Genomic DNA, 18323 nt, shown 5'->3' with positions numbered 1-18323 from the left:
CCATCGTCACCGTCACCATCGTCACCGTGACGGCCATCACCATCACCATCGTCACCGTCACCATCGTCACCGTGACCATCGTCACCGTGACGGCCGTCACCATCACCATCGTCACTGTCACCATCGTCACCGTGACCATCATCACCGTGACGGCCGTCACCATCACCATCGTCACTGTCACCATCGTCACCGTCACCATCGTCACCGTGACCGCCGTCACCATGACCACCATCACCATGACCATCGTCACGTCACCATCGTCACCGTCACCATCGTCACCGTGGTCCCCACGACCACCACCACCGTCGCCACCATCCCCACCCGAGTCTCCCAATTACACACTAATTAACGAGGACACCAGCCCAAGAGCACCCAGCTGGGGGGGGGGGGCACACCCTGGGGGTGCTCCCCCCCCCCCAAATCCCCCCCTCCCCCCCCAAAGAGCCAACGTACAAAACCTGGTGGGTTTGGGGGGTCGGGGGGCGGCGGGGGGAGGGGTGTCCACCCCCTCCCCCCCCCCTCGCCCCCCCCCAATTTCTATTTGGTTTCTCTTAAAGTATCTGAGGTATATGGCGAAGTGACCCCCCCGCCCCCCCCGGGCCCATATTTGGTTTGGCAGCTGTAATTAAAGCTTCGTTAACGAGATTAGCCCGGGGGGGGGAGGGGAGGATGCTGGGGGGGGGGCAGCGTTTTGGGGCGGGGGGGGGGGGACACACACCCCAAGAGCCGCCGCCTGAGGGACCCAGGCGTCCGGGCGGGGCGACCCCCCCGGCCCCCCCCCGCCGAGCTCCGCGCCTGGAGACGGGGTCAATTTTTGGTCTAAAAATCAATTTTTTTGTGGTTTTTTTTTTTTTACACTTTTTGGTGTTTTTTGTTTTTCTGAGGTTTGGGTGCGGTTTTTTTTTTTTTTTTTTGGCTTTTTTTGGCTTTTTTTGGCATTTTTGGTCCTTTTTTTGTCTTTTTTTGGCCTTTTTTTGCCTTTTGTGTCTTTTTTTTTGCCATTTCTTGTCCTTTTTTGGCCTCCTTTGCCTTTTTGTCCTTTTTTTGTCCTTTTTTGTCCTTTTTTTGTCCTTCTGTATCCTTTTTTGCCTTTTTTTGGCTTTTTTTTTGGCTTTTTTCGGCTTTTTTCTTCTTTTCGTCGCCTTTCCTCAGTTTTTGGCTCGGTTTTTGGTCTGGTCGCTGTTTGAGCGTCGCCTCTCACTTCCCCGCGGTTCCGGGGGGGGGGGGGGGGGCGTGGGGGTGGCACCCCCTTATTTTTTACCCTCCCCCTTTTTTTTTTGGCGTTTTTCTCTTCTTTTCCTCCGGGAAGAAGCGATGAGGCTCATTTTCTGTATAAAAACAAAAACAAAAAAAAAAACCAAAAACCAAAAAAAAACCCCCCAAACAACAACAAAGAAACCCCCCGCCCCCCAAAAAAGGGGGTGCTGCCCCTCCCCCCACGCCCACCCCCCGAAAAAAAAAAAATCTTCTTTTTTTTTTTTCTTTTTTCTTCTTTTTTTTCCCCTCTCTGTCCAAAACCCCCCCAAACCCCCCGAAAGCCCCAAAACCCCACGAAAACGAGGAGGGGGCGGGGGTACATTCAGGGACACCCCCCCCCCCCCAAATCGGGCATCCTTTTGGGGGCGTCGGGGGTTGCTTTCCTCCCCCCACGAGTTTTTGGGGGGGGGGGTTTTATTGTTTTTTCCCTTGTTTCGCGTCTTCACAGTATTTCTCAGCCGCCGGAGCCGAAACGAGGTGAAACGCGGGGATTTTGGGGCTCCATGAGGTATATGTGTCCAGCGGGGGGGGGGGGTCCCGTCCCCCCCATTTTCATCCCTTTTCCAGCCGTTTCGGGGCCAAAGCGGCGAGTTTTGGTGGTTTTCCTTCAGCTTGCGCTGGAGATTTTTGGTTTCCTGCGGGCGGGGGGTCAGGCACTGCGGGGGGGGGCGGGTTTTTGGTGGGTTTTTGGTCTCTTTTGTGTGTTTGCTCCTTTTTTTGGCTTTTTGGGTTTTTTCCCCCCTTTTTTTTGGTTTTGCTTTTTTCGCTTTTTGTTGGGTTTTTTCCTTTTTTTTGCTTTTTTCCCTCCTTTTTTTTTTGCCTTTTCCTTTTTTTTTTTGGCCTTTTTCCTCCTCATTTTGCTGTTTTTCTGCTTTTTTTCTGCTTTTTCTGCTTTTTTCTGCTTTTTTCTGCTTTTTTCCTTTTGCTTTTTTTTTGCTTCCCTTTTCGTTTCCCTTTTTTCTTTTTCCTTTTTTCCTTTTCTGCTTTTTCCCTTTTTTCGTTCTTTCCTCTTCATTTTCCTTTTTTCTCTTTCCTTTGCTTTTTTCCTTCTTTCCCGTGCTTTTTTCCTTTTTTATTGCTTTTTGCCTCTTTATTTTGCTCTTTTCCTTGGTTTTTTTTTTCCTTATTCCGCTTTTTTCTCCTTATTTCACTTTTTCCTTCTTATCTTGCTTTTTCCTCGTTTTCCTTTTTTCTTTCTTTTTTTTTTTCCTTTTGCGTTTTTCCTCTTTTTCCCCTTCCTTTCGCTTTTTTCCCTTTTTTGCTATTTTTCTCCCTTCTTCTTCTTTTTTGTGCCTCCCCCTCCTCCGCCCGACGGCTCCGACCCCCCCTCGGCCGCGGCCTCCTGGGAACAAATAAATACGGGGGGGAGGGGGGCGATGCCGGGGGAGGGGTCGGTCCCACCGAGCCCCCCCCAGTAAAAAAACCCCGATCCACAATAAATTACCCCCCCACCCCCCCGCAAACACATTCGAGCGGACACCGAGGTCAGAAGTTTTGTAAAAAGCCTTTGGGATCAGCTGGGGGGGGGGCGCGCCCCCCCCCCGGGCAGGTTTTTGGTGTGAAATAGTCACTTTTTGGGTTCCCCCCCCCCGCCTCAACAGGGCGGAAAAACGCCTTTTTATGGGTTTTTTCCCATACGCCCCCCCCCCCAATAAATTAATTGGGGGGGGGTGCACCCCCCAGTGGGGGGATGGGATTAATCCGAGGGGGGACGCCCCCCCCCCGCCAAGAGCATCATTAAGTTAAATTAAGTTAAGGGGGCGGGGGGGGGGGGTCGGTTTTTGGTCTGTAGCGCGTGCTGGGGGGGTCGGGGGTCGGGTGTTCCCCCCCCCCCCCATCACTCGTCCCCCGGGGGGGTCGGGGGGGGGGGGGGTGTCGCCGCTGGCGGAGCTGCAGGAGGAGCAGGAGGGGGATGGGGAGGGGGGGGGCGGAGGGGCGGCCACGGCGGCCGGTACCAGCCCCACGGCGGCCGGGGGGGCCCCCAAAAGCGGGAGGGGTCCCTGGTTGAGGAAGAGGGGGGGGGGTGACCATGGCGGGGGTGCTCGGCGTCCCCGCGCTGCTCCCCAGCACCAGCGGCCCCCCCGGCTCAAGGCTGGAAAGGGGCCGGTTTCCACCACTGGCCAAGGCTGCGGAGAGAGGGGGGGGCGTCAGGGGGGGCGCGGGGGGGGGCGCACCCCCCACCACCCCCGGACCCAGCGGGACCCCCTCGCCGGCATCCCTGACCCATAGGGACCCCCCACCCCCCAGGGACGCCCGTCCCATAGGGACCCTCACCCCGTGGGGGCCCCCCATTCTACAGAGACCCCCCTCCCATAGGGACCCCCACCCCATAGGGGCCCCCCTCCCATAGAGACCCCCTATAGGGATCTATAGGTCCCCTATAGGGACCCCCATCCATGGGTACCCCCACCCCATAGCGACCCCCACCCCATAGGGACCCCCTCTATGGGCAGCCTCATCCTATAAGGACCCCCACCCCATAGGGACCCCCACCCCATAGAGACCCTCCTCTATGGGCAGCCTCATCCTATAAGGACCCCCACCCCATAGGGACCACCACCTCATAGGGACACCCCATCCTATAGGGACCCCCATCCATGGGCACCCCCATCCTATAGAGAACCCCCATGCTATAGGGATCCCCATCCCATAGAGACCCCCATCCTATAGAGACCCCCATCTCCTGGGGACACACATCCATGGGCACCCATCCCATAGGGACCCCCAACCCATAGGGACCCCCATCCATGGGCACCCCCATCCCATGTGAATCCCCATCCCATAGGGACCCCCTTCCCATAGGGACCCCCACTCCATAGGGACCCTCTGTCCTATAGGAGCCTCCATCCATGGGCAGCCCCATCCTATAGAGACCTCCATCCTATAGAGACCCCCATCCTATAGAGACCCCCATCCGTGGTTACCTCTGGCCCCATGCGTACCCCCAGCCCTATAGGTATCCCCGTCCCATAGGGATACCCATTCCATAGGGACCCCCTGCCCCATAGGGACCCCCTTCCCATGGGTACCCCCTGCCCTATAGGTACCCCCCATCCTATAGGTACCCCCCATCCCATAGGTACGCCCATCCTATAGGTACCCCCCATCCTATAGGTACCCCCCATCCTATAGGTACCCCCCATCCCATAGGTACACCCCATCCTATAGGTACGCCCATCCTATAGGTACCCCCCATCCCACGGCTCCTCCCGCCCCACAGACTGGGGGCGCCCCCGCCCCGCGCCCCCGCGGCGAGCGTGCGATGAGCGTGCGACGAGCGTGCGACGAGCGTGCGATGAGCGTGCGATTAGTGAGCGGGGGGGGTTGGGGCTGGCACCGCGGGGGGGGGGGGGGCGCCGCCCGCCCGGCAGCCTTTGCACACACGGACACGCAGGACCTCGCACGCCCGCGCACGGGGCTTTGCACGCCGGCCCAGGGCTCCTTGCACGCCCACACACGGCTCCTTGCACGCCAGCTCACAGCTCTTTGCACACCCACGCACAGCTCCTTGCACACCAGCTCATGGCTCCTTGCACGCCCACGCACAACTCCTTGCACACCCACGCACAGCTCTTTGCTCACCCACGCACAACTCCTTGCACACCCATGCATGGCTCCTTGCACACCCACGCCCAACTCCTTGCACGCCCACGCCCAACTCCTTGCACGCCCACACACGGCTCCTTGCACACCTACGCACAACTCCTTGCACACCCACGCATGGCTCCTTGCATACCCACGCCCAACTCCTTGCACGCCCACACACGGCTCCTTGCACACCCACGCATGGCTCCTTGCACACCCACGCCCAACTCCTTGCACACCCACGCATGGCTCCTTGCACACCCACGCATGGCTCTTTGCTCACCCACGCCCAACTCCTTGCACGCCCACACACGGCTCCTTGCACACCCACACCCAACTCCTTTCATGCCCACGCCCAACTCCTTGCACGCCCACCTACGGCTCCTTGCACACCCACGCACAACTCCTTGCACACCCACGCATGGCTCCTTGCACACCCACGCATGGCTCTTTGCTCACCCACGCCCAACTCCTTGCACGCCCACACACGGCTCCTTGCACACCCACACCCAACTCCTTTCATGCCCACGCCCAACTCCTTGCACGCCCACCTACGGCTCCTTGCACACCTACGCCCAACTCCTTGCACACCCACGCCCAACTCCTTGCACACCCACGCACGGCTCCTTGCACACCCACGCCCAACTCCTTGCACACCCACGCACGGCTCCTTGCACGCCAGCTCACAGCTCCTTGCACGCCCACGCACCGCTCCTCGCACACCCACACGCGCACGCCCCCCCCGCTCCCCCCCCCCCCCCGCCCCCTCCCCGGGCGTCCGGGCGGGCGGCGCAGGTCTCGCACGCGCGCGTGCAAGGCGCCCCACGCACCTTGGATGGTGGCCAGCGGGTTAGTGGCCATGAGCGCCGGGTTTAAGCCCGCGGTCACCCCAAGCACTGAGCTTCTGCAAAGCAAACCGGGGGGGGGGGGGGGGGGGAGGTTATAGGGGACCCCCCCCCAAAACCCGGGGGGGGTGTGTAACCCCCCCAGCCCCCCCCCCCCACTCACCCGGTGCCGGGGTTGAGGCCGGCGAGGCCGAGGGGGCCGTGGGCGCCGCTCTGGGGGGTGGGGGTTGTGCTGTTGGTGGGGGGCGGCGTGGCCGGGGTCAAGGTGGGGGGGGGGACCCCCCCGCAGCGGCTGGGGGGCAGGGAGCCGGCGGCCGACGACAAGGTAGTCACTGGGGGGGGGGAGGAGAAGGGTGTTTATGTAGGTCCTACGTAAACACCGGGGTTTGGGTAGGTCCTACAAAAACTCTGGGTGCTCCCCACCCCCCCCTTAAAGCATCCCACCTTGTAGGACCTATAGAAACACACCCCCCCCCCCCCGCTGGCGGGGGTCGGTGTAGACCCTACGTAAACGTTAGGGTAGGTCCTACGTAAACATTAGGGTAGGTCCTACATAAACATTAGGGTAGACCCTACATAAACATTAGGGTAGGTCCTACATAAACGTCAAGGTAGACCCTACGTAAACGTCAAGGTAGACCCTACGTAAACGTCAGGGTAGACCCTACATAAACATTAGGGTAGGTCCTACATAAACATTAGGGCAGGTCCTACGTAAACATCAGGGTAGACCCTACGTAAACGTCAGGGTAGACCCTACATAAACATTAGGGTAGGTCCTACATAAACGTCAAGGTAGACCCTACGTAAACGTCAAGGTAGACCCTACGTAAACGTCAGGGTAGACCCTACATAAACATTAGGGTAGGTCCTACATAAACATTAGGGCAGGTCCTACGTAAACATCAGGGTAGACCCTACGTAAACGTCAGGGTAGACCCTACATAAACATTAGGGTAGGTCCTACGTAAATATTAGGGTAGGTCCTACATAAACATTAGGGTAGGTCCTACGTAAATGTTAGGGTAGACCCTACGTATACGTCAAGGTAGACCCTACGTAAACGTCAGGGTAGACCCTACATAAACATTAGGGTAGGTCCTACGTAAACGTTAGGGTAGACCCTACGTAAACGTCAAGGTAGACCCTACGTAAACGTTAGGGTAGGTCCTACGTAAACAGGGGCCGAACCTGTTGTGCTCAGGCTGCCGGAGGCCTGGCAGAGCGGGAGGCCGACGCCGGGGCCGGGGCTGGTCACCTGGGGGGCGAGAGGGGGGTCGGGGGGGGACGGGACCCCCGGGGGGGCGATGGGGTCCATATGGGGACAGGGGTCCTATGGGGACGGGGACTGGGGGGGCATATAGGGATGGGGAGCGGGGGGCTGTGTAGGCACAGGGACCGCGGGCCATATAGGGAGGGGGACCATGGGGCCATATGGGGACGGGGCCTGGGGTGCATATAGGAACAGGACCATGGGCCATATGGGGCCAGGGACCGTATGGGGGCCATATGGGAAGAGGGGCTGGGGTCCCTATGGGGCCGGGGACCATATGGGGACCATATGGGAAGAGGGGCTGGGGTCCATATAGGGCTGGGGACCGTATGGGAACCATATGGGAGGAGGGGCTGGGGTCCCCCAGGGGCTGGGGACCGTATGGGGCCCGCACGGGAAGAGGGGCTGGGGTCCCCCCGGGGCCAGGGACCATATGGGGACCATATGGGAACCGGGCTGGGGTCCCTATGGGGCCAGGGACTGTATGGGAACCATATGGTAAGAGGGGCTGGGGTCCCCCCGGGGCCGGGGACCGTATGGGGACCATATGGGAGGAGGGGCTGGGGTCCATATAGGGCTGGGGACCGTATGGGGACCACATGGGAACCGGGCTGGGGTCCCCCCGGGGCCGGGGCCGTACGGGGACCCTACGCGGGGGAAGCGGGGCCGGCTCGGGGCGCACCGTGTGGGGGCCGTAGGCGGGGGGCTTGGCGGGGGGCGGCGGGCCGGGGGGGGGCGCGGCGCCGGCGCCGCAGGGGTTGATGCGCTTCTCCTTCTGGCGGCGGTTGCAGAACCAGACGCGGATCACCTCCTTCTCCATGTGCAGCTGCTCCGCGATCAGCAGGATCTCCTCCGAGGTGGGCTTCTGGTTCTGGGGAGGGGGCCGCCGGCGGCGGGGGGGGGTCAGGCGGGGGGGCGCGGGGTCGGGGGGGGGGGGGGGGCGTGGGGAGGGGGCTCACCGCCAGGAAGCTTTTCTCCAGGGCGAAGCGGACGTTGGTCTCGATGCTGGTGCGTTTCTTGCGGCGCCGGCCGGGGAGCCCCTCGAAGCCCCCCGGGCTGGGGGAGCTCAGGGGGTTGGGGCTGGGCAGCGTGGAGTCCGCCGACATGGTCTCTATAGGGGGCGGGGGACGTATGGGGGGAGGAGGGGCTCGCTTCCCGCCTGCGGACAGCCCCCCCCCCCCCGCCCCGGGACCCCCGGTTCCACCCGTGGGGTGCGGGAGGGGGTTTGGGGACGTATACGGGGGGATGAGGTGGGGGCGGCGCGAGATGCGGGGGCGTGGGGTCCATATGGGGATGGGGACCCCATGGGGAGAGGGTCCATATGGGGATGGGGTCCATATGGGGATGAGGACCCCATGGGGAGAGGGTCCATATGGGATGGGGACCATATGGGGACGGGGACCCCATGGGGAGAGGGTCTATATGGGGATGGGGACCCTATGGGGAGAGGGTCCATATGGGGATGGGGACCCTATGGGGAGAGGGTCCATATGGGGATGGGGACCATGGACCATAGGGGGCCGGGGACCCCATGGGGAGCGGGAGCAGGGGCCATACCGGGACGGGGACCATATGGGCATGGGGACCAGGGGCCATGTGGGGATGGGGACCAGGGGCCATATGGGGATGGGGACCATATGGGGACGGGGATGAATGGCCGTACGGGGACGGGGACCCTATGGGGATGGGGACCAGGGGCCAGATGGGGACGGGGACCCCATGGGGAGCGGGAGCAGGGGCCCATACTGGGATGGGGACCATATGGGGACAGGGACCATATGGGGATGGGGACCATACGGGGACGGGGACCATATGGGGACGGGGACCATACGGGGACGGGGACCATATGGGGACTGGGACCATACGGGGATGGGGACCATACGGGGATGGGGACCATATGGGGACGGGGACCATATGGGAACTGGGACCATATGGGGATGGGGACCATATGGGGACGGGGACCATATGGGGACGGGGACCATATGGGGACTGGGACCATATGGGGATGGGGACCATATGGGGATGGGGACCATGCGGGGACTGGGACCATATGGGGATGGGGACCATACGGGGATGGGGACCATATGGGGACGGGGACCATATGGGGACTGGGACCATATGGGGACGGGGACTATATGGGGATGGGGACCATAAGCTATACAGGGACGGGGACCATACGGGGACGGGGACCATATGGGAACTGGGACCATATGGGGATGGGGACCATATGGGGACGGGGACCATATGGGGACGGGGACCATACGGGGACGGGGACCATACGGGGATGGGGACCATACGGGGATGGGGACCATATGGGGACGGGGACCATATGGGGGACTGGGACCATATGGGGACGGGGACTATATGGGGATGGGGACCATAAGCTATACAGGGACGGGGACCATACGGGGACGGGGACCATATGGGAACTGGGACCATATGGGGATGGGGACCATATGGGGACGGGGACCATATGGGGACGGGGACCATATGGGGACTGGGACCATATGGGGATGGGGACCATATGGGGATGGGGACCATGCGGGGACTGGGACCATATGGGGATGGGGACCATACGGGGATGGGGACCATATGGGGACGGGGACCATATGGGGACTGGGACCATATGGGGACGGGGACTATATGGGGATGGGGACCATAAGCTATACAGGGACGGGGACCATACGGGGACGGGGACCATATGGGAACTGGGACCATATGGGGATGGGGACCATATGGGGACGGGGACCATATGGGGACGGGGACCATATGGGGACTGGGACCATATGGGGATGGGGACCATATGGGGATGGGGACCATGCGGGGACTGGGACCATATGGGGATGGGGACCATACGGGGATGGGGACCATATGGGGACGGGGACCATATGGGGACTGGGACCATATGGGGACGGGGACTATATGGGGATGGGGACCATAAGCTATACAGGGACGGGGACCATACGGGGACGGGGACCATATGGGAACTGGGACCATATGGGGATGGGGACCATATGGGGACGGGGACCATATGGGGACGGGGACCATACGGGGACGGGGACCATACGGGGATGGGGACCATACGGGGATGGGGACCATATGGGGACGGGGACCATATGGGGACTGGGACCATATGGGGACGGGGACTATATGGGGATGGGGACCATAAGCTATACAGGGACGGGGACCATACGGGGACGGGGACCATATGGGAACTGGGACCATATGGGGATGGGGACCATATGGGGACGGGGACCATATGGGGACGGGGACCATATGGGGGACTGGGACCATATGGGGATGGGGACCATATGGGGATGGGGACCATGCGGGGACTGGGACCATATGGGGATGGGGACCATACGGGGATGGGGACCATATGGGGACGGGGACCATATGGGGACTGGGACCATATGGGGACGGGGACTATATGGGGATGGGGACCATAAGCTATACAGGGACGGGGACCATACGGGGACGGGGACCATATGGGAACTGGGACCATATGGGGATGGGGACCATATGGGGACGGGGACCATATGGGGACGGGGACCATATGGGGACTGGGACCATATGGGGGATGGGGACCATATGGGGATGGGGACCATGCGGGGACTGGGACCATATGGGGATGGGGACCATATGGGGATGGGGACCATGCGGGGACTGGGACCATATGGGGATGGGGACCATATGGGGATGGGACCATGCGGGGACTGGGACCATATGGGGATGGGGACCATACGGGGATGGGGACCATATGGGGACGGGGACCATACGGGGATGGGGACCATAAGCTATACAGGGACAGGGACCATACGGGGACGGGGACCATATGGGGACTGGGACCATATGGGGACGGGGACCATACGGGGACGGGGACCATACGGGGACGGGGACCATACGGGGACGGGGACCATACGGGGATGGGGACCATAAGCTATACAGGGACAGGGACCATACGGGGACGGGGACCATACGGGGACGGGGACCATACGGGGATGGGGACCACGGGCCGTACGGGGACGGGGGGGGCGGGGGGGGCGCGCACCGGCGTCGTTGAGCCACTTCTCCAGCAGCGGCTTGAGCTTGCACATGTTCTTGAAGCTGAGGTTGAGCGCCTCGAAGCGCGAGATGGTCGTCTGGCTGAAGTCGTTGCCGTACAGCTTCCCCATGGCCAGCCCCACGTCGCCCTGCGCGGGGGGCCGGGGGGGGGGGGTCACGCGCGGCCCCCCACCCCCCCCCCCACCCCCCCCCCCACCCAAAAACGGACCTGGGTGAAGCCCAGCTTGATGCGCCGCTGCTTGAAGGTGCGGGCGAACTGCTCCAGCTCCTCCAGGTCGCTGGGTTCGTCCGGCTGCGGGGGGGGTCCGGGCATTTTGGGGGGGGGGCTCCGGGGGGCAGGTGGGACTCGGGGAGACCCGGCCGAGTCGCTGGCTGGGAGAGAAGGGGGGAGGTCGGGGGGGGGGGGGGTTGGGAGGGATGGAAGGGGCGGGGGGGGTGGGGGGTGGGGGGTGCGGATCGCCCCCCCCGCCGCCGCCCGGGGGTGGGGGGGTGGGGGGGCAGCCCCCCCGTACCTGTGCTGGCAGCCCCCCCGCGGGGCTGGGGGGGCAGGAGCCCCCGGGGCTTTGCTGAGGTAGCTGAAAGAGGTTTGGGGTGGGGAGCAGCCCTGCAAGGGGGGGGGGTGTCAGGGAGGGGGACGACACCCCCAAATTGATGGTGCCGGGGGGGGGGGGGCGGGTCTGAGCAGCCCTCAGCATCCCCCCAGGGACCCCTGAGCACCCCAGGGACCCCCATTCCCCTGGGAACCCCTGCACCTTGGGGACCCTGATCCCCCCCCGATCCCCCCGGGGACCCCAATTCCCCCCGGGGACCCCGATCCCCCAATCCCCCTGAGCACCCCGATCCCCCCGGGGACCCCATTCCCCTGGGGACCCCGATGTCCCCGGGGACCCCTGCACCTTGGGGACCCTGATCCCCCCCCGATCCCCCTGGGGACCCCAATTCCCCCCGGGGACCCCGATGCCCCCAATCCCCCTGAGCACCCCGATCCCCCCGGGGACCCCATTCCCCTGGGGACCCCGATGTCCCCGGGGACCCCTGCACCTTGGGGACCCTGATCCCCCCCCGATCCCCCTGGGGACCCCAATTCCCCCCGGGGACCCTGAGCACCCCGATCCCCCCGGGGACCCCATTCCCCCGGGGACCCCGATGCCCCTGGGGCCCCCGATCCCCCCGGACCCCCCGATGCCCCCGGACCCCCCGGACCCCCCGGACCCCCGGCACCTTGCTGGCCTTGCTGGGCGGGCGGCAGCAGGAACTGGGGGGGCGGCTGGAGGTGGTGGCCGGGCACGAGCACCAGTTGCTGGAGCTGGAGGAGCTGCTGGATGTCCTGGGGGGGCACGGGGGGGGGGCGGGGGGGCAGGCGGGGAGGGGGGACGGGGGGTGAGCGGGGCCGGGGACCCCGGGGGTGCGTGGCGGGGGGACACACGGACGGCATGCCGGCGGGGTTGGGGGGGGGGGGGGGCGTCCCCCCTTACCTGGGCGGTGAGCTGGATGGGCTGGGAGAGGGTGAGCTGGGGGGGGGCCGGGGGGGGCGCCGGGGTCCCCTCCCCGCCCGGGGGGGTGGCCGTGGCCGTGGCCGTGGACTGTTGCTGCTGCACGGCCGCCGCCAGCAGCTGGGCCTGTGCCTGCTGCAGGAGCAGCTGCTGCTGCGCCGGCACCAGCGCCGCCAGCTGGGGGGCGGGGGGCGCGGGCAGGGTTAAGGGTGCGGGCAGGGTTAAGGGTGCGGGCAGGGTTAAGGGTGCAGGCAGGGTCAAGGGCACGGGCAGGGTCAGGGGCGCGGGCAGGGTTAAGGGTGCGGGCAGCGATGGGGCGCGGGCAGGGTCAAGGGTGCGGGCAGCGATGGGGCGCGGGCAGGGTCAAGGGTGCGGGCAGGGTTAAGGGTGCAGGCAGCGATGGGGCACAGGCAGGGTCAGGGGCATGGGCAGGGTCAGGGGTGCAGGCAGTGATGGGGCGTGGGCAGGGTCAGGGGCGCGGGCAGCGATGGGGCGCGGGCAGGGTTAAGGGTGCGGGCAGCAATGGGGTGCAGGCAGCAATGGGGCGCGGGCAGCGATGGGCAGGGTTAAGGGTGCGGGCAGCGATGGGGCGCGGGCAGGGTCAGGGGCGCGGGCAGGGTTAAGGGTGCGGGCAGCGATGGGGCGCGGGCAGGGTCAGGGGCGCGGGCAGGGTTAAGGGTGCGGGCAGCGATGGGGCGCAGGCAGGGTCAGGGGCGCGGGCAGCGATGGTGTGCGGGCAGCGATGGGGCGCGGGCAGCGATGGGCAGGGTTAAGGGTGCAGGCAGCAATGGGGCACAGGCAAGGTCAGGGGCGCAGGCAAGGTCAGGGGCGCGGGCAGGGTCAGGGGCGCGGGCAGGGTCAGGGGTGCGGGCAGGGTTAAGGGTGCAGGCAGCGATGGGGCACAGGCAGGGTCAGGGGCGTGGGCAGGGTCAGGGGTGCAGGCAGTGATGGGGCGTGGGCAGGGTCAGGGGCGCGGGCAGCGATGGGGCGCGGGCAGGGTTAAGGGTGCGGGCAGCAATGGGGTGCAGGCAGCAATGGGGCGCAGGCAGCGATGGGCAGGGTTAAGGGTGCGGGCAGCGATGGGGCGCGGGCAGGGTCAGGGGCGCGGGCAGGGTTAAGGGTGCGGGCAGCAATGGGGTGCAGGCAGCAATGGGGCGCGGGCAGCGATGGGCAGGGTTAAGGGTGCGGGCAGCGATGGGGCACAGGCAAGGTCAGGGGTGCGGGCAGGGTTAAGGGTGCGGGCAGCGATGGGCAGGGTTAAGGGTGCGGGCAGGGTTAAGGGTGCGGGCAGCGATGGGGTGCGGGCAGGGTCAAGGGTGCGGGCAGGGTTAAGGGTGCGGGCAGGGTTAAGGGTGCGGGCAGCGATGGGGCACAGCAGGGTCAAGGGCAGGGTTAAGGGTCCAGGCAGCGATGGGGTGCAGGGAGGGATAAGGGTGCAGGCAGGGATGGGCAGGGATGGGGTGCAGGCAGGGATGGGGCACGGGCAGGAATGGACAGGGATAAGGGTGCAGGGAGGGATAAGGGTGCAGGCAGGGATGGGGTGCAGGGAGGGATGGGCAGGGATAAGGGTGCAGGCAGGGATGGGCAGGGATGGGCAGGGATGGGGTGCAGGCAGGGATAAGGGTGCAGGCAGGGATGGGCAGGGATGGGGTGCAGGCAGGGATAAGGGTGCAGGCAGGGATGGGCAGGGATGGGGTGCAGGCAGGGATAAGGGTGCAGGCAGGGATAAAGGTGCAGGCAGGGATAAGGGTGCAGGCAGGGATGGGGTGCAGGCAGGGATGGGGTGCAGGCAGGGATAAGGGTGCAGGCAGGGATAAGGGTGCAGGCAGGGATGGGGCACAGGCAGGGATGGGCAGGGATGGGGTGCAGGCAGGGATGGGGTGCAGGGAGGGATAAGGGTGCAGGCAGGGATGGGCAGGGATGGGGTGCAGGCAGGGATAAGGGTGCAGGCAGGGATGGGGTGCAGGCAGGATGGGGTGCAGGCAGGGATAAGGGTGCAGGCAGGAGCAGGCAGGGGCAGAGCGGGGGGAGCAAGTTTGGGGGGGGACGTGGGGACGGGGTGAGGATGACGGGGATGGGGGTCACGGGGGGTGACGGGTGGGTGACGGGGGGTCATGGGGGTCACAGGGGTCACAGGGGTCACAGGGGTCACGGGGGGTCATGGGGGTCACAGGGGTCATGGGGGTCACGGGGTGACGGGTGGGTGACAGGGGCAATGGGGGGTCACGGGGGGTGATGGGGGTCACGGGGGGTCACGGGGTCACAGGGGGTCACGGGGGGTCACGGGGGGTCACGGGGGGTCACGGGGGTCACGGGGGGCGATGGGGGGTCACGGGGGGGGGCGCGCGCAGCACCCACGGGGACACAGAGAGGGGAGCAGCAGGTTAGTACCAGCCCCAAGCGCCCCCCCCCGCCCCCGCCCCTCCCCCAGCAGCAGCGAAGCCCCTCCTCCCTCACCCCCCCACCCCCCCGCCGTGCGTGTGTGTCCCCCAAATGTGGGGGTCCCGCCCCCCCGGGGACCCCCACTCACCCCGGCCAGCTGGCTCCCCGCCAGCATCAGCTGGGTCTGGGGGAGGTGGGGGGGCTGCGCGGGGGGGGGGCAGCTCCGGGGGGTCCTCGGCTTTGACCTGGGGGAGGGGAGCGAAGATATTTGGGGGGGGGGGGGGGGGGAGGAGGGTGATTTTGGGGTGCCCCCCCCCCCCCCCGGAGGCGTTTCCTGTTTTGCTGCCGCCGCCCCCAGCGAGGCCCCGGGATTTCCCCCCCCCCCCCCGCCCCCCCCCTGAGTCATCAACCCGCACCCAGCACCCAAAACAGGAACCTGGGGGGGGGGGGGGGCACCCCCGGGGCGGGGGGGGGGGGACTGGGGGCATGGGGGGGGGGGCTGGGGGGGACACACCTGGGAGATGGGGGGGGCCGGATGGGGGGGGGGGGTTCCTGGGGGGCTGAGCGGGGTCATGGCAGGGTTGGGGGGCAGGGTTGGGGTACGGGGGGCGGGGGGGGGGATTTGGGGGGGGCGGGGAGGGGGGTTGGGGGGGTCTTACCTTGGCTCCGGGGGGGGCTGGGGCGAAGGGGGGGGTTTGCTCTGCTGGGCCTGGGGGGAGGCAGCGGGTCGGGGGGGGGGGGCATGGGGACGGGGGGGCTGGCCCCACGGCTGCCCCACGGCTGCCCCACGGCTGCCCCACGGCTCACCTGGTGGTTCGTGTCGGGGCCATTTCTTTCCGTGTCTGTGGGGAGAGGGGACCCTCAGCGCCCCCCCCCGCGGGCCTCTGGGTGCCCTATAGCCCCCCCCAACCCCTATAGACCTCCCCCATGGGTCCCCCCAACCCCACAGACACCCCCAGGGCCCCTCCATCCCCTGGGGTCCCCTATGCCCCCCCGGGGGGGGGCTCAAGGTCCCCTATGGGCCCCCCCGCCCCTACAGACCCACCCCCCAGACCCATCCGTCCCTTGGGGGGCTCCTATGGGTCCCCCCCAGCCCCTATAGACCCCCCCCCAGATCCCTCCGTCCCCGAGGGGCTCCTATGGGTCCCCCGCAGCCCCTATGGGTCCCCCCCAGCCCCTATAGACCCCCCCCCCCAGATCCCTCCGTCCCGAGGGGCTCTATGGGTCCCCCGCAGCCCCTATGGGTCCCCCCAGCCCCTATAGACCCCCCCCCCCAGATCCCTCCGTCCCCGAGGGGCTCCTATGGGTCCCCCGCAGCCCCTATAGACCCCCCCAGCCCCTATAGACCCCCCCCAGATCCCTCCATCCCCGAGGGGCTCCTATGGGTCCCCCGCAGCCCCTATGGGTCCCCCCCAGCCCCTATAGACCCCCCCCCAGATCCCTCCGTCGCCGAGGGGCTCCTATGGGTCCCCCGCAGCCCCTATAGACCCCTCCAGCCCCTATAGACCCCCCCCAGATCCCTCCGTCCCCGAGGGGCTCCTATGGGTCCCCCACAGCCCCTATAGACCCCCCCAGCCCCTATAGACCCCCCCCCAGATCCCTCCATCCCCTGGGGGGCTCCTATGGGCCCCCCCAGCCCCTATAGACCCCCCCCCAGATCTCTCCATCCCCTGGGGGGCTCCTATGGGCCCCCCCAGCCCCTATAGACCCCCCCACAGATCTCTCCATCCCCTGGGGGGCTCCTATGGGTCCCCTGCGGCCCTATAGACCCCCCAGCCCCTATAGACCCCCCCCAGATCTCTCCATCCCCTGGGGGGCTCCTATGGGCCCCTCCAGCCCTATAGACCCCCCCCCAGCCCCTATAGACCCCCCCCAGCCCCTCCATCCCTGGTGCTCCCCATCCCCTCCGGACCCCTCCCCCATCGCCAAGCCCCCCCCAGACCCCCCCGAGCCCCCCGAGCCCCCCGAGCCCCCCTACCCGTGCGCTCCCCGGGCGGCTCCGCTCGCGCCTTCGCCACCTCCAGAGGCTTAGACATCCTTATTTCTGGGGGGCACGGGGGGGGGCACATTTGGGGGGGGGGGCTGAGCCGGGGGTCCCAGGTGCCGGGGTGCCCCCCCCCCCCCCGGGCTGCAGGCGGCGATGCTGCTCTTGGGGGCGGGAACGGAGACCCCCCCCCCCAGCCCACTCGTGATGGGGGGGTGGGGGTGGAAATAACCCCCCCCAAAATCATGGGCAGGGGGCTGCTCCCCCCCCCCCATCACCTCTCCTGGGGTTTAACCCCTTCCCGGCCTCACCCCTGTGGGTCTGGGGGCTCCGGGGGGGTCCCGGTGCTGCGGAGAGGCGTCTGCCGGCCCCGGGGAGCGACTGGGGTGGGGGCCCCCCCCGGGCTCCCCCCACCCCCCCGCCTCATTTGCATGAGCCGCTGAGTCACTAACGAGGCCCCGAAATCTGGGGGCGAGCCGGGGGAGGGGGCGGGGGGGGACACACGCGCGCGCACGGACACGCACACGCGTGTGCGCGCCACGGCAGGCGCACGGGGGCGGGCGCGCGACACGCGTGTGCCGGGGGGGGGCAAGGGGGGCAAGGGGGGGGGGCAGGGGGGAGCGGGGGGCGCCCCCCGGCCCCCCCCCCCCCCCCCCGGCACTTTCACTTCCCCTCCCCCTTCCCCTTTCGGCCCCGAGTTACTGAAAACGGCCCCGATTTGGCTGCCGGGAACCCCCCGGGCCCCCCCCGGGCCCCCCCAGCCCCACGGCACCCCCCGCCGCCCACCCACGGCCCTATAGGGCGCCATAGGGCTCCGCAGCACCCCGTAGCCCCACGGCACCCCCCGCCGCCCACCCACGGCCCTATAGGGCGCTATAGGGCAGCACCCCGCGGTGCCGCTCACAGCCCTATAGGGTCCCCCCAAATCCCCACGGCACCCCATAGGCACCCCACAGGGCTCTCCAGCACCCCACAGCTCCCCAGGACCCCACAGCCCCCGCACAGCCCTATAGAGTGCCCCACGGCACCGCCAGCCCCACGGCGCCCACCCAGCCCCACGGCGCCCACCCAGACGCACCCCCCCACCCCCCAAGTGGGGGTCGCAGCGTGCCCCCCGCCGCCCCCCGCTACCTGCAGCCCACACGGTGGGGTTCACCATGGCGGGGTCCGGGGGTGCCGCCCGCCAGGCGCCCGCCAGACCCAGACGGGTGCCCCCGGGGGGGGGGGTGTGTGGGGCGGGGGGGGGGGGGGGGGCGTGCCGGGGAGGTCCCCCACCCCGGGGGGGGCCCCCCAGGGGCGGTGGGTGGGGGCGGCCGCCGGCGGCACCAGGAAGCAGCTGGGAGGAAGCGCCAGGCAGCGACGACAGACGCACGTGGGCCGCCCCGCGCACGTGAGCGCGCGACACGCGTCGCGCGGCACCCCCGCGCCCCCCCCCCCGC

General features: G+C 66.6%; 1 protein-coding gene across 1 annotated transcript; it reads right to left on the bottom strand.

The window, feature by feature from the left end:
- Positions 1-246: 246 nt before the first annotated feature.
- On the bottom strand, positions 247-18043 carry POU2F2 (POU class 2 homeobox 2; the record flags this gene model as incomplete). The annotated part of the gene is given in 18 exon segments (XM_082011997.1): positions 247-341; positions 3137-3278; positions 3280-3383; positions 5673-5746; positions 5851-6019; positions 6879-6945; positions 7643-7831; positions 7920-8071; positions 11012-11153; positions 11234-11322; positions 11325-11397; positions 11538-11629; positions 12247-12352; positions 15049-15145; positions 15560-15609; positions 15708-15742; positions 16879-16944; positions 18016-18043. Coding segments are annotated over 18 exon segments (1770 nt in total).
- Between the last annotated feature and the right edge of the window lie 280 nt (positions 18044-18323).

The sequence above is a fragment of the Phaethon aethereus genome (genome assembly GCF_964289735.1).
Source record: "Phaethon aethereus genome assembly, chromosome: 30".
NCBI lineage: Eukaryota > Metazoa > Chordata > Aves > Phaethontiformes > Phaethontidae > Phaethon > Phaethon aethereus.
This window is presented reverse-complemented; position numbering and strand designations above follow the sequence as displayed.